Source organism: Littorina saxatilis, unplaced genomic scaffold, assembly GCF_037325665.1.
Source record: "Littorina saxatilis isolate snail1 unplaced genomic scaffold, US_GU_Lsax_2.0 scaffold_2338, whole genome shotgun sequence".
Taxonomy (NCBI): Eukaryota; Metazoa; Mollusca; class Gastropoda; order Littorinimorpha; family Littorinidae; genus Littorina; species Littorina saxatilis.
In genome coordinates, this window is record NW_027127143.1 from 1 (window position 1) to 10,883 (window position 10,883).

General features: G+C 42.8%; 2 protein-coding genes across 5 annotated transcripts; one reads left to right on the forward strand and one right to left on the reverse strand.

The window, feature by feature from the left end:
- Positions 1 to 230: 230 nt before the first annotated feature.
- LOC138955604 (uncharacterized) lies at positions 231 to 5,025 on the forward strand. Of its 4 annotated transcripts, none has more exons than XM_070327173.1 (4): positions 231 to 526; positions 1,768 to 1,967; positions 3,437 to 3,777; positions 4,266 to 5,025. In XM_070327173.1, the coding sequence occupies exons 2-4, from the start codon at positions 1,787 to 1,789 to the stop codon at positions 4,452 to 4,454; spliced, it is 711 nt and encodes a 236-aa protein (XP_070183274.1). In that variant the 5' UTR covers positions 231 to 526; positions 1,768 to 1,786; the 3' UTR covers positions 4,455 to 5,025. The 4 variants fall into 4 exon arrangements, with proteins under 4 accessions (XP_070183274.1, XP_070183276.1, XP_070183273.1 ...); XM_070327175.1 differs by having other exon boundaries at positions 1,771 to 1,967; XM_070327172.1 differs by lacking the exon at positions 231 to 526 and adding an exon at positions 580 to 827.
- Positions 5,026 to 5,181: 156 nt separating this feature from the next.
- Positions 5,182 to 10,007, reverse strand: LOC138955603 (uncharacterized). The gene is made up of 2 exons (XM_070327171.1): positions 9,667 to 10,007; positions 5,182 to 9,510 (listed from the first exon to the last, which is right to left on the reverse strand). The coding sequence occupies exons 1-2, from the start codon at positions 9,854 to 9,856 to the stop codon at positions 8,666 to 8,668; spliced, it is 1,035 nt and encodes a 344-aa protein (XP_070183272.1). The 5' UTR covers positions 9,857 to 10,007; the 3' UTR covers positions 5,182 to 8,665.
- Positions 10,008 to 10,883: the final 876 nt, after the last annotated feature.

The following is a 10,883-nucleotide window of genomic DNA, read 5'->3' on the forward strand; positions in this document are numbered from 1 at the left end:
GGTGCTTCCTGCAACTATGGTAACCGGGGATGTATTGCATGGGGAACATGAGATTTATTTCCCAGGTGTTTGTGAATGAAAACTCGTGAAAATGATGACAATACATAAACCTAATCTGATCAATCAAACCAGTAGTTTTCCTTTGGCTTATTTCCAAGTGAAAGAAAGATCTTGGTTTCTTGTTTCAAGTGCCTGTGCTTTTAACCTTCAGGCAAGGTTTCCTTTTCCCTGAATCTGGCGTCGGTGCCAAAACAAAGTCTACGATGTAGCCCCCCAGCCGACCTCTGGTGCACATGGAAATTTACCACCGTTAAATATTTAAAAGCGCGCTGTCGCACTTTCACTTTCACTTCTAAGTTTCATTCTGCGTTTCTCAGAAAAAAATTGTTTTCTTGGGACAACTGCGCCTTGGTTTTGCCGAGATGAACTGCGTGCAACGTGTTCTTGTTTTTATTGGTATCATTATCATTACGTAGTCACTGTGACCACTGAGGTATCTTTCTACAAAATCAACTTCAAGTGACAGGTAAGTCATGTGGAGCGAACTGCTTGGAGCGATAAGAGTCGCGGAGAACACTTTCAAAATACTTGAATTGATTGCACGCTATTTACAGCAGTCAGTGTTTACACGGTCGATACGACCCAGGGAAGTGAGTCATCATGTTTGCACCAACGTGCAACCGACTCCTGGTGCAGTTTTGGCCTATTTTCTGTCGCCTGTAAAACTACACGCACATGTAGTTGTGTATGATGTGCAGGAAACGTACATACTAGTACATTCCGCTATAACCGAGAATATTACTCAGTGGTACACTGGATTTGTGCAGGTAAGAAGTTAATTTACTGTGTTGAAGTATTCGCACGCGCCTTGTACAAATGTGTGTTTGTGTGTGTGAATGTGTGTCAGTGTGTGACGCTGTGTGTGTGTGTGTGTGTGTGTGTGTTTGCGTGCGTGCGTGCGTGTGTGTGTGTGTTTGTGAAACAAGTAAAAAGGGCTTACCATGAACATTTCTCAGTGGTGCGCGGGCTTAATCAATATAAGAGGATGCATGTTAATTTCTGCTTTGAATTTTTCATGTGCGGTGTGTAAATGTGTGTGTGTGTGTGTGTGTGTGTGTGTGTGTGTGTGTGTGTGTGTGTATGTTACAGTAAATTCATCAAACCAGTAAATTTGTAAATTTACTGAAATTTTCAGTAAATTTGTAAATTTTCTGGGTGTCAAACTCAGTAAATTTGTAAATTTCCTGAATTTTTCAGTAAATTGGTAAATTTACAAATTGACTGGTTTGATGAATTTACTGTAACATGTATATAGTCCAAATTACGCCAGTCCTTTCAGAGTGAGCTGAGCCCTTCATTTCAGTCTCTTTTAACAAAGGGAAGTAAGTGCTCTAACTATAGACACCAACAGTAAGTGAGAATTACGCGGGACCAGTCTGCTTGCACCTGCGAGAATAAGCAGTAAAATGGGCAACATTAAGCAAAATTCATCTTCAAAAATTAGAGCGCTTACTTGGCATTGTTATATAATCTGTCAAAAGCACTCTTCTTCGCCTTGATATAAACGTGGAACCTTCTACGTTTTGCTGTAATATTAGTAGAATGCGAAAAATTAGAATAAAAGTGAGCGAGCTTAACATAGAGAAAACCATACAAAGTTGAACTGATTGGCCCCGCGTGATTCTCCTGTGTTCAAGGGACATGGCAAATCATGATCGAAGAAATCATTCTGTCCTCATTTGAGTCTTGCATGTCATTCTATTCCAGCAGTACCTGACGCTACAACATGGAGACATGCTGTCAGTGCGGCAAATATGGCGACGGAAGCACAATCCGTCGTTGTTCACGATGCAAGAGCGTGCGTTATTGTTCACGTGACTGCCAGGCACGCCATTGGCCACAACACAAGGTTACATGCACTTCTGACGGTGAAGCTGCCATCTCTTCTCAAAATATGCTTCTTACTGGTGAGTTAGACAATGGCAATCAACGACAAAGACCATCTACCTCCCCTCTCTGTCTCTCTCTGCCACCCTCCCTCTTAGCTTTTGTCTGCCCGTGGTTCGTATGCTGTGAAAAAGGCGTCAGCAGGAAATAATCGTTTTATTTTCAACTCTTCCAAAGCGGATAATAAACAGCCGACAAGACTGAGTTATTTCCGAACACCGTCTGTTTGGGTTGGAGGACAGTGAGATTTGAAGTAGAGGTTTGGAAGAAACAAGTACATGTGCGTGCAGATGGAACTGTGTACAAGTTAAGTGGTAAAGTTCACCGTTACCTCTCTCCCGTGTGCCCATGTGTTAGTATGTGTGTTTTTGGTCGTTGCAAGAAGTGTTTTCAAAAAGGCTGTCTAGCTTTGTTTCTCAATTAAGACTAAGGATTCCTGGCGAGTTAACTGATTTTATGGTGATTCGTTAAGGCTAGAAATTAATCAGACAAGCAGGCATAGATTCTAAACATAAAAAACCTACTCTTTTTACATTTAGTCAAGTTTTGACTAAATGTTTTAACGTACAGGGGGGAATCGAGACGAGGGTCGTGGTGTATGTGTGTGTGTGTGTGTGTGTGTAGAGCGATTCAGAGTAAACTACTGGACCGATCTTCATGAAACTTGACATGAGAGATCCTGAGTATGGTATCTCCAGACGTGTTTTTCATTTTTTTGATAAATGTCTTTGATGACGTCATATCTGGCTTTTCGTGAAAGTTGAGGCGGCACTGTCACGCTCTAATTTTTCAACCAAATTGGTTGAAATTTTGGTCAAGTAATCTTCGACGAAGCCCAAACTTTGGTATTGCATTTCAGCTTGGAGGCTTAAAAATTAATTAATGAGCTTGCTCATTAAAGTTGTCATTAAAATCAATTTTTCGCAAACAGATTTGAGATTGATTGCATCGTATTCTTCATCACATTCTGAATCTAAAAATATATACATATGTCATGTTTACTCTTAAAATGTGATCACAATTAACGAAAATAGATTAATTAGTCTTACGATTAAAATTTAAGAAATCGATCCAAAAGTGATTTCATCTTATTCTTTATTGTTTCCTGATTCCCAAAACATATAGATATGATAGGTTGTATTGAAAACAAGCTCAGAAAGTTAACAAGTATGCAGAAAAGCGCGCTTTCCTGCTTACCACAATACGCTACCGCGCTATTCTGGCGTGTTAGTTTCACTGCGTTTTGCACGTGGGAGGTGAGCGATTTCCTTATCGCGGGGATTGACGAAGCTGTACTGTCTCGGTGAAAAAATACAGTGCGTTCAGTTTCATTCCGTGAGTTCGACAGCTTGACTAAATGTACTGAGTAATTTCGCCTTACGCGACTTGTTTTCTTTCTTGGAGACCTTTTAATAAAGGTTGAAGTGCACACGTTGCATTTGGGTGTGGTTTTTCTTGTATTTCTCCTCAAACGTTTTCTTTCTTCCAGACAACTTCCGAACACCAAGGACGGATAGCCTAAGCCGGTCAACCACCACACAGCCAAGGTCACACACCAGCTTTGCGGAACCACTCAGCAAAGATCCATGGCAACAAATAAGGTCAACGGCAAGCTCGGCGTTTCCAGGCAACCGTATTGTTAACAGTTTTGATGACCTTGGCCGGAAAGAACTTGTTCAATACGGACCAACCATACCGTTCACCCCGATACCCTTGTCGCCAACGGTCTTCAAACAGAAGTTCGCAGAGGGAAGAACGGGAGGGGTGGTCATTGTGTTGAGGCTGGTTTCGCCTCTCTTTCACCCCTTCCGTCGCAAATGGACAGTGGAGGTACGATTTCCCTCTTGCATTCCTTTATACATTTATTATTGAATCTAAGACACAAACAACAGAAAATTACGTAGGAAAGAAAGAAAGCAGGAAAGAAACAAACAAAAACCTCGAAGGGGGAAAAGAACACTGCAAAGCCAAAGAGGGTTTCGAATGAAATCACATTGCCTACGTTCAGGTTGACATATATTTACACAAAGAAATGTATGAATGATGGTAGCTTAAAAATCAATGAATTCAACTAAAGCCATCAAAATAAAATGTATTCACAGTTTACCATTCAAGACGGCAAAGGCTCACACCGTAGAAATCAAAAGCAAAAACGATGACGCTGTTTCCCCCGCAGAACGAACTGACCATGAAGATAAAACTGTCTATTACATCTCTTTCCTTAGCTATTAATTAAGGCCTTATTACTGTCGAAATCACACTTCATTTTTGTTGGAATGACATATGACATTTCCCCTTCTGTCTTCTCTCCTTCCCAGGACAGTAAAGGAACAAATGCGCACGTGAGCTTTGAAATTCCAGAGTCACCTGCCCCTCATTTCCGATACGACGACCTTCAACGGGGTCACTTCCTGTGTGTAAGGCAAGCAGCGGTGACGCTCTATCCCCAAGGTCTGCATTTTGTCCTCGTCAAAGAGTCCAGCTCTGTCCGTGTGTTCACTGGATAACGGAAACCTTGTTGTCCGTGTGTTCACTGGATAACGGAAACCTTGTGTGAACACATTTTGATTCAGTGAGGGACGTTATATCCATACAAATCTGTGCGTGGTCCCCGAACGGGATGCTAACTCTGTCTAGTGTTCACTGTGTATTAAACAGATTGTATGAACACATTTCGGTTTAATAAATTACGTTGTATCCAGTGTCCTGACTTTTGTTCTCATGAGGAATGCTACCGCTGTCCATGGGTTCACTGGATAATAGAAACCTTGTGGGAACAAGTTGAAAGACCATGATAAAGTTTTGGCCGACTGCCGAAGACACACGGCATCTCTGGTCGACCCTCACGTCCTCTCCTGGACACTCGGGTTGCAAGTTATGGTGCACACGTTGCGGAAAAGATTGGACAGGCATGACACTTGACCATTCCAAACGAAATTTGACGGCAGTAAACACGGGACAGCTGAAGTATTTGCACGTGAGGAATATTGGAAAGTGTACGATTCTGGTTTGCTGTCATCTTACAGTTGTAACGAATTGTTCTTTACTGTTGTACCGAAACAATAAATATATATATGTCACAGTAGAAACTAGAATTCAGTAGGATCCGGAATCCTACTAGTAGAGACTGGAATCTCAGTTTCTACTAGTAGATACTGGAATTCCAGTCTCAACTGGACTTTTTCAAGTTCAAACTGGAATTCCAGTATCTACTAGTAGATACCGGAATTCCACTTACAACTGGATTTTTTCCAGTTGAAAGTGGAATTCCGATATCTACTAGTAGAAACTGGAATTCCAGTTTGAACTAACAGCCAGTTCATGTTGGAATTCAGTTCAAATTGGAATTTCGCGATGGAGATGAATGTAGTTTCTTTTTTGTTTAAAATGAACAGTTGACTACTTTATTGAAAGCAAATCCATTGTTTAAAAAGACCCAACACCACAAACTGCATAGTCAAATCAATGAAAATCACATCAGACAACTTCAGGACATGTTCTTGCATTTCTTGCTGTGCGGGTGGCATTTGGTGCCACATGCAAGTTTGGCATCTTTGCACGGACACCTCTTTGTCATGCACGCGCCTGTGCACGTACAGACGGACCTGGCGACAGCTCCACGGTTTTGCCAACCAGTTGATGACCTGGAGGCTTGAATGAGGGACACTTCCTTAAGAGTCTGTGGGTTTACCACATTGAGATGTGGGAGGACCACACTGCTCATGTCCACAAGCTCCACCCCCCGAAACCAGTTTTTAACAATTCCAGTCGGGCAATACACCCGATAGACAGAATCACCGCCCCTCATCTTTGATTCCAGAATCTTGCAGGTCAAGAGCCGCACGTCAGTGTTGGTCCTGTCGGCACTGTGGATTTTCACTCCGACAGTGTGCCCGTTTTGGAATGATTGGGTCACGTCTTTTACCTTCTTTTGGTACCTCGTGTCTTGACGTCTGGCAGCCTTCAAATAGTTATTTCTGGCAACAAGTCGCTTCTCCTTGTGAGCCGTGTTCCCTTCTTCATTTTGCACTGTTGCAGTGCGTTTCCACAACACAAACTGTCCTACTTCTAATGGTTCATTCATAGGGTTGGCAATTGTAGGCACATGTGTAGGAACGAACACTTCGTCAACAGAAAACACAGCATGACATATGTCACAGTAGAAACTAGAATTCAGTAGGATCCGGAATCCTACTAGTAGAGACTGGAATCTCAGTTTCTACTAGTAGATACTGGAATTCCAGTCTCAACTGGACTTTTTCAAGTTCAAACTGGAATTCCAGTATCTACTAGTAGATACCGGAATTCCACTTACAACTGGATTTTTTCCAGTTGAAAGTGGAATTCCGATATCTACTAGTAGAAACTGGAATTCCAGTTTGAACTAACAGCCAGTTCATGTTGGAATTCAGTTCAAATTGGAATTTCGCGATGGAGATGAATGTAGTTTCTTTTTTGTTTAAAATGAACAGTTGACTACTTTATTGAAAGCAAATCCATTGTTTAAAAAGACCCAACACCACAAACTGCATAGTCAAATCAATGAAAATCACATCAGACAACTTCAGGACATGTTCTTGCATTTCTTGCTGTGCGGGTGGCATTTGGTGCCACATGCAAGTTTGGCATCTTTGCACGGACACCTCTTTGTCATGCACGCGCCTGTGCACGTACAGACGGACCTGGCGACAGCTCCACGGTTTTGCCAACCAGTTGATGACCTGGAGGCTTGAATGAGGGACACTTCCTTAAGAGTCTGTGGGTTTACCACATTGAGATGTGGGAGGACCACACTGCTCATGTCCACAAGCTCCACCCCCCGAAACCAGTTTTTAACAATTCCAGTCGGGCAATACACCCGATAGACAGAATCACCGCCCCTCATCTTTGATTCCAGAATCTTGCAGGTCAAGAGCCGCACGTCAGTGTTGGTCCTGTCGGCACTGTGGATTTTCACTCCGACAGTGTGCCCGTTTTGGAATGATTGGGTCACGTCTTTTACCTTCTTTTGGTACCTCGTGTCTTGACGTCTGGCAGCCTTCAAATAGTTATTTCTGGCAACAAGTCGCTTCTCCTTGTGAGCCGTGTTCCCTTCTTCATTTTGCACTGTTGCAGTGCGTTTCCACAACACAAACTGTCCTACTTCTAATGGTTCATTCATAGGGTTGGCAATTGTAGGCACATGTGTAGGAACGAACACTTCGTCAACAGAAAACACAGCATGACATATGTCACAGTAGAAACTAGAATTCAGTAGGATCCGGAATCCTACTAGTAGAGACTGGAATCTCAGTTTCTACTAGTAGATACTGGAATTCCAGTCTCAACTGGACTTTTTCAAGTTCAAACTGGAATTCCAGTATCTACTAGTAGATACCGGAATTCCACTTACAACTGGATTTTTTCCAGTTGAAAGTGGAATTCCGATATCTACTAGTAGAAACTGGAATTCCAGTTTGAACTAACAGCCAGTTCATGTTGGAATTCAGTTCAAATTGGAATTTCGCGATGGAGATGAATGTAGTTTCTTTTTTGTTTAAAATGAACAGTTGACTACTTTATTGAAAGCAAATCCATTGTTTAAAAAGACCCAACACCACAAACTGCATAGTCAAATCAATGAAAATCACATCAGACAACTTCAGGACATGTTCTTGCATTTCTTGCTGTGCGGGTGGCATTTGGTGCCACATGCAAGTTTGGCATCTTTGCACGGACACCTCTTTGTCATGCACGCGCCTGTGCACGTACAGACGGACCTGGCGACAGCTCCACGGTTTTGCCAACCAGTTGATGACCTGGAGGCTTGAATGAGGGACACTTCCTTAAGAGTCTGTGGGTTTACCACATTGAGATGTGGGAGGACCACACTGCTCATGTCCACAAGCTCCACCCCCCGAAACCAGTTTTTAACAATTCCAGTCGGGCAATACACCCGATAGACAGAATCACCGCCCCTCATCTTTGATTCCAGAATCTTGCAGGTCAAGAGCCGCACGTCAGTGTTGGTCCTGTCGGCACTGTGGATTTTCACTCCGACAGTGTGCCCGTTTTGGAATGATTGGGTCACGTCTTTTACCTTCTTTTGGTACCTCGTGTCTTGACGTCTGGCAGCCTTCAAATAGTTATTTCTGGCAACAAGTCGCTTCTCCTTGTGAGCCGTGTTCCCTTCTTCATTTTGCACTGTTGCAGTGCGTTTCCACAACACAAACTGTCCTACTTCTAATGGTTCATTCATAGGGTTGGCAATTGTAGGCACATGTGTAGGAACGAACACTTCGTCAACAGAAAACACAGCATGACATATGTCACAGTAGAAACTAGAATTCAGTAGGATCCGGAATCCTACTAGTAGAGACTGGAATCTCAGTTTCTACTAGTAGATACTGGAATTCCAGTCTCAACTGGACTTTTTCAAGTTCAAACTGGAATTCCAGTATCTACTAGTAGATACCGGAATTCCACTTACAACTGGATTTTTTCCAGTTGAAAGTGGAATTCCGATATCTACTAGTAGAAACTGGAATTCCAGTTTGAACTAACAGCCAGTTCATGTTGGAATTCAGTTCAAATTGGAATTTCGCGATGGAGATGAATGTAGTTTCTTTTTTGTTTAAAATGAACAGTTGACTACTTTATTGAAAGCAAATCCATTGTTTAAAAAGACCCAACACCACAAACTGCATAGTCAAATCAATGAAAATCACATCAGACAACTTCAGGACATGTTCTTGCATTTCTTGCTGTGCGGGTGGCATTTGGTGCCACATGCAAGTTTGGCATCTTTGCACGGACACCTCTTTGTCATGCACGCGCCTGTGCACGTACAGACGGACCTGGCGACAGCTCCACGGTTTTGCCAACCAGTTGATGACCTGGAGGCTTGAATGAGGGACACTTCCTTAAGAGTCTGTGGGTTTACCACATTGAGATGTGGGAGGACCACACTGCTCATGTCCACAAGCTCCACCCCCCGAAACCAGTTTTTAACAATTCCAGTCGGGCAATACACCCGATAGACAGAATCACCGCCCCTCATCTTTGATTCCAGAATCTTGCAGGTCAAGAGCCGCACGTCAGTGTTGGTCCTGTCGGCACTGTGGATTTTCACTCCGACAGTGTGCCCGTTTTGGAATGATTGGGTCACGTCTTTTACCTTCTTTTGGTACCTCGTGTCTTGACGTCTGGCAGCCTTCAAATAGTTATTTCTGGCAACAAGTCGCTTCTCCTTGTGAGCCGTGTTCCCTTCTTCATTTTGCACTGTTGCAGTGCGTTTCCACAACACAAACTGTCCTACTTCTAATGGTTCATTCATAGGGTTGGCAATTGTAGGCACATGTGTAGGAACGAACACTTCGTCAACAGAAAACACAGCATGAGTGGTTTTAGTCACTTTCACACCATGCACAACGTCAAGATTTGTGTGCTCTGTGCCAGAACAAACGATGACGTTGTCGCTCAAAAGAAGATACTCCTTTCCTCGCTTGTGGCTGGTACAGGTAGTAGATGATGTACTTGGTGAATCCACGTTTTCTACAATGCCGAGAGAAGAACCACCAGCACCTGTGAAACAAACAAATTAAAATCGTCTACGCTGGTGTGAAAACCAAGAAAGGTGGTGTAAGGGTTAACCTGTTAACATCTTCAAACTAGTCTTTATAAATTGATAGAAAATATGGCACATTGAAAGTGTGTTGAGGGAAGTGTGAAGAAACTTACCAGTGGCATGCTGCTCAGGAGTGCTGAGAGAAGGTCCGAGAGGATCCTGAAAGTTGACTGCTTCTGAAGAACGGTCAGCACCTGTGAAACAAATAAAATGCAGTTGTATTTGCAACAGACATTTGCAGTCATTCTTCTTCTTCTCTGTTGGGAAATGTGACATGATAATGTGGCATGTATGTGTACACATTAATCACTGTGTACTAGTGTTTCGACGTTGAAGTGATACAGGAAGAAATTCTGAATAATTCATTGCATATATATACAGAATTCAAGAAACCCTTTTTCCTCTGCACCACTCCACACAATGAAGACTGGAAAACCTTTTAAAACTTAAAGGCCAACATCCAAAAGAATTTTTCTCCTGGAGCGACCTAAACTTGAACCCGTCGCTCTTCTTGCATGTCTGTTTACTTCGTGTTGCACGCAAAAATTGCGCGACTTCCTTGCCGCGTGGATTGACGAAGCTGTTTTATTCTCGTGACTGAAAACACTGCAGTGCGTGCAGTTTTATTCTGTGGGTTCGACAGATCGGTCCAGTAGTTTGGTCTCAATCGCTCTACACACACGCGCGCACACACACACACACACACACACATACACATACACACACTGGCACACACACACACACTCACACAGGCACACACTAGCACACACACACACACACACACGCACACACACCCGCTCGGCTTTTTGTCCCCTCTGCCTCACTGATTTGGTTTTGTGTTTATTTCGTAATTATTTTGTTTGTAAATAGTGAACATTGCTTCAATGCTGAAGCAAAAAACATCATTATTGGTTGTAATTTGCTACCAATTTTAAAACCCGAATATCGTATTACATAGTAATTTTGACAGCAGTTCAAATGTGTACATTTACCAGTTCCATTCAGCAGACTTTCAGGTCTTTGTGACTGATTTCTGGCCAGGAATTCATCACGCTTTCTGTTGTTCATTCGTTTCCTGTGACATTGATCAGCAAACCAGCAAAGTGTGTGTGTGTGTGTGTGTGTGTGTGTGTGTGTGTGCCTTTGGTTATATCGGTTTTTACATTTAGTCAAGTTTTGACTAAATGTTTTAACATAGAGGGGGGAATCGAGACGAGGGTCGTGGTGTATGTGTGTGTGTCTGTCTGTCTGTCTGTCTGTCTGTGTGTGTAGAGCGATTCAGACTAAACTACAGGGCCGATCTTTATGAAATTTGACATGAGAGTTCCTG

Bases quoted from the DNA above. Each gene is read 5' to 3' on its own strand.
- LOC138955604 (XM_070327173.1), top strand. From the start codon at position 1,787: ATGGAGACATGCTGTCAGTGCGGCAAATATGGCGACGGAAGCACAATC. The intron at 1,968-3,436 runs GTGAGTTAGACA...TCTTTCTTCCAG, and splicing joins TCAAAATATGCTTCTTACTG to ACAACTTCCGAACACCAAGG. The intron at 3,778-4,265 runs GTACGATTTCCC...TCTCCTTCCCAG, and splicing joins GTCGCAAATGGACAGTGGAG to GACAGTAAAGGAACAAATGC.
- LOC138955603 (XM_070327171.1), bottom strand. From the start codon at position 9,856: ATGTGTACACATACATGCCACATTATCATGTCACATTTCCCAACAGAG. The intron at 9,511-9,666 runs GTAAGTTTCTTC...TTTGTTTCACAG, and splicing joins TCCTGAGCAGCATGCCACTG to GTGCTGGTGGTTCTTCTCTC.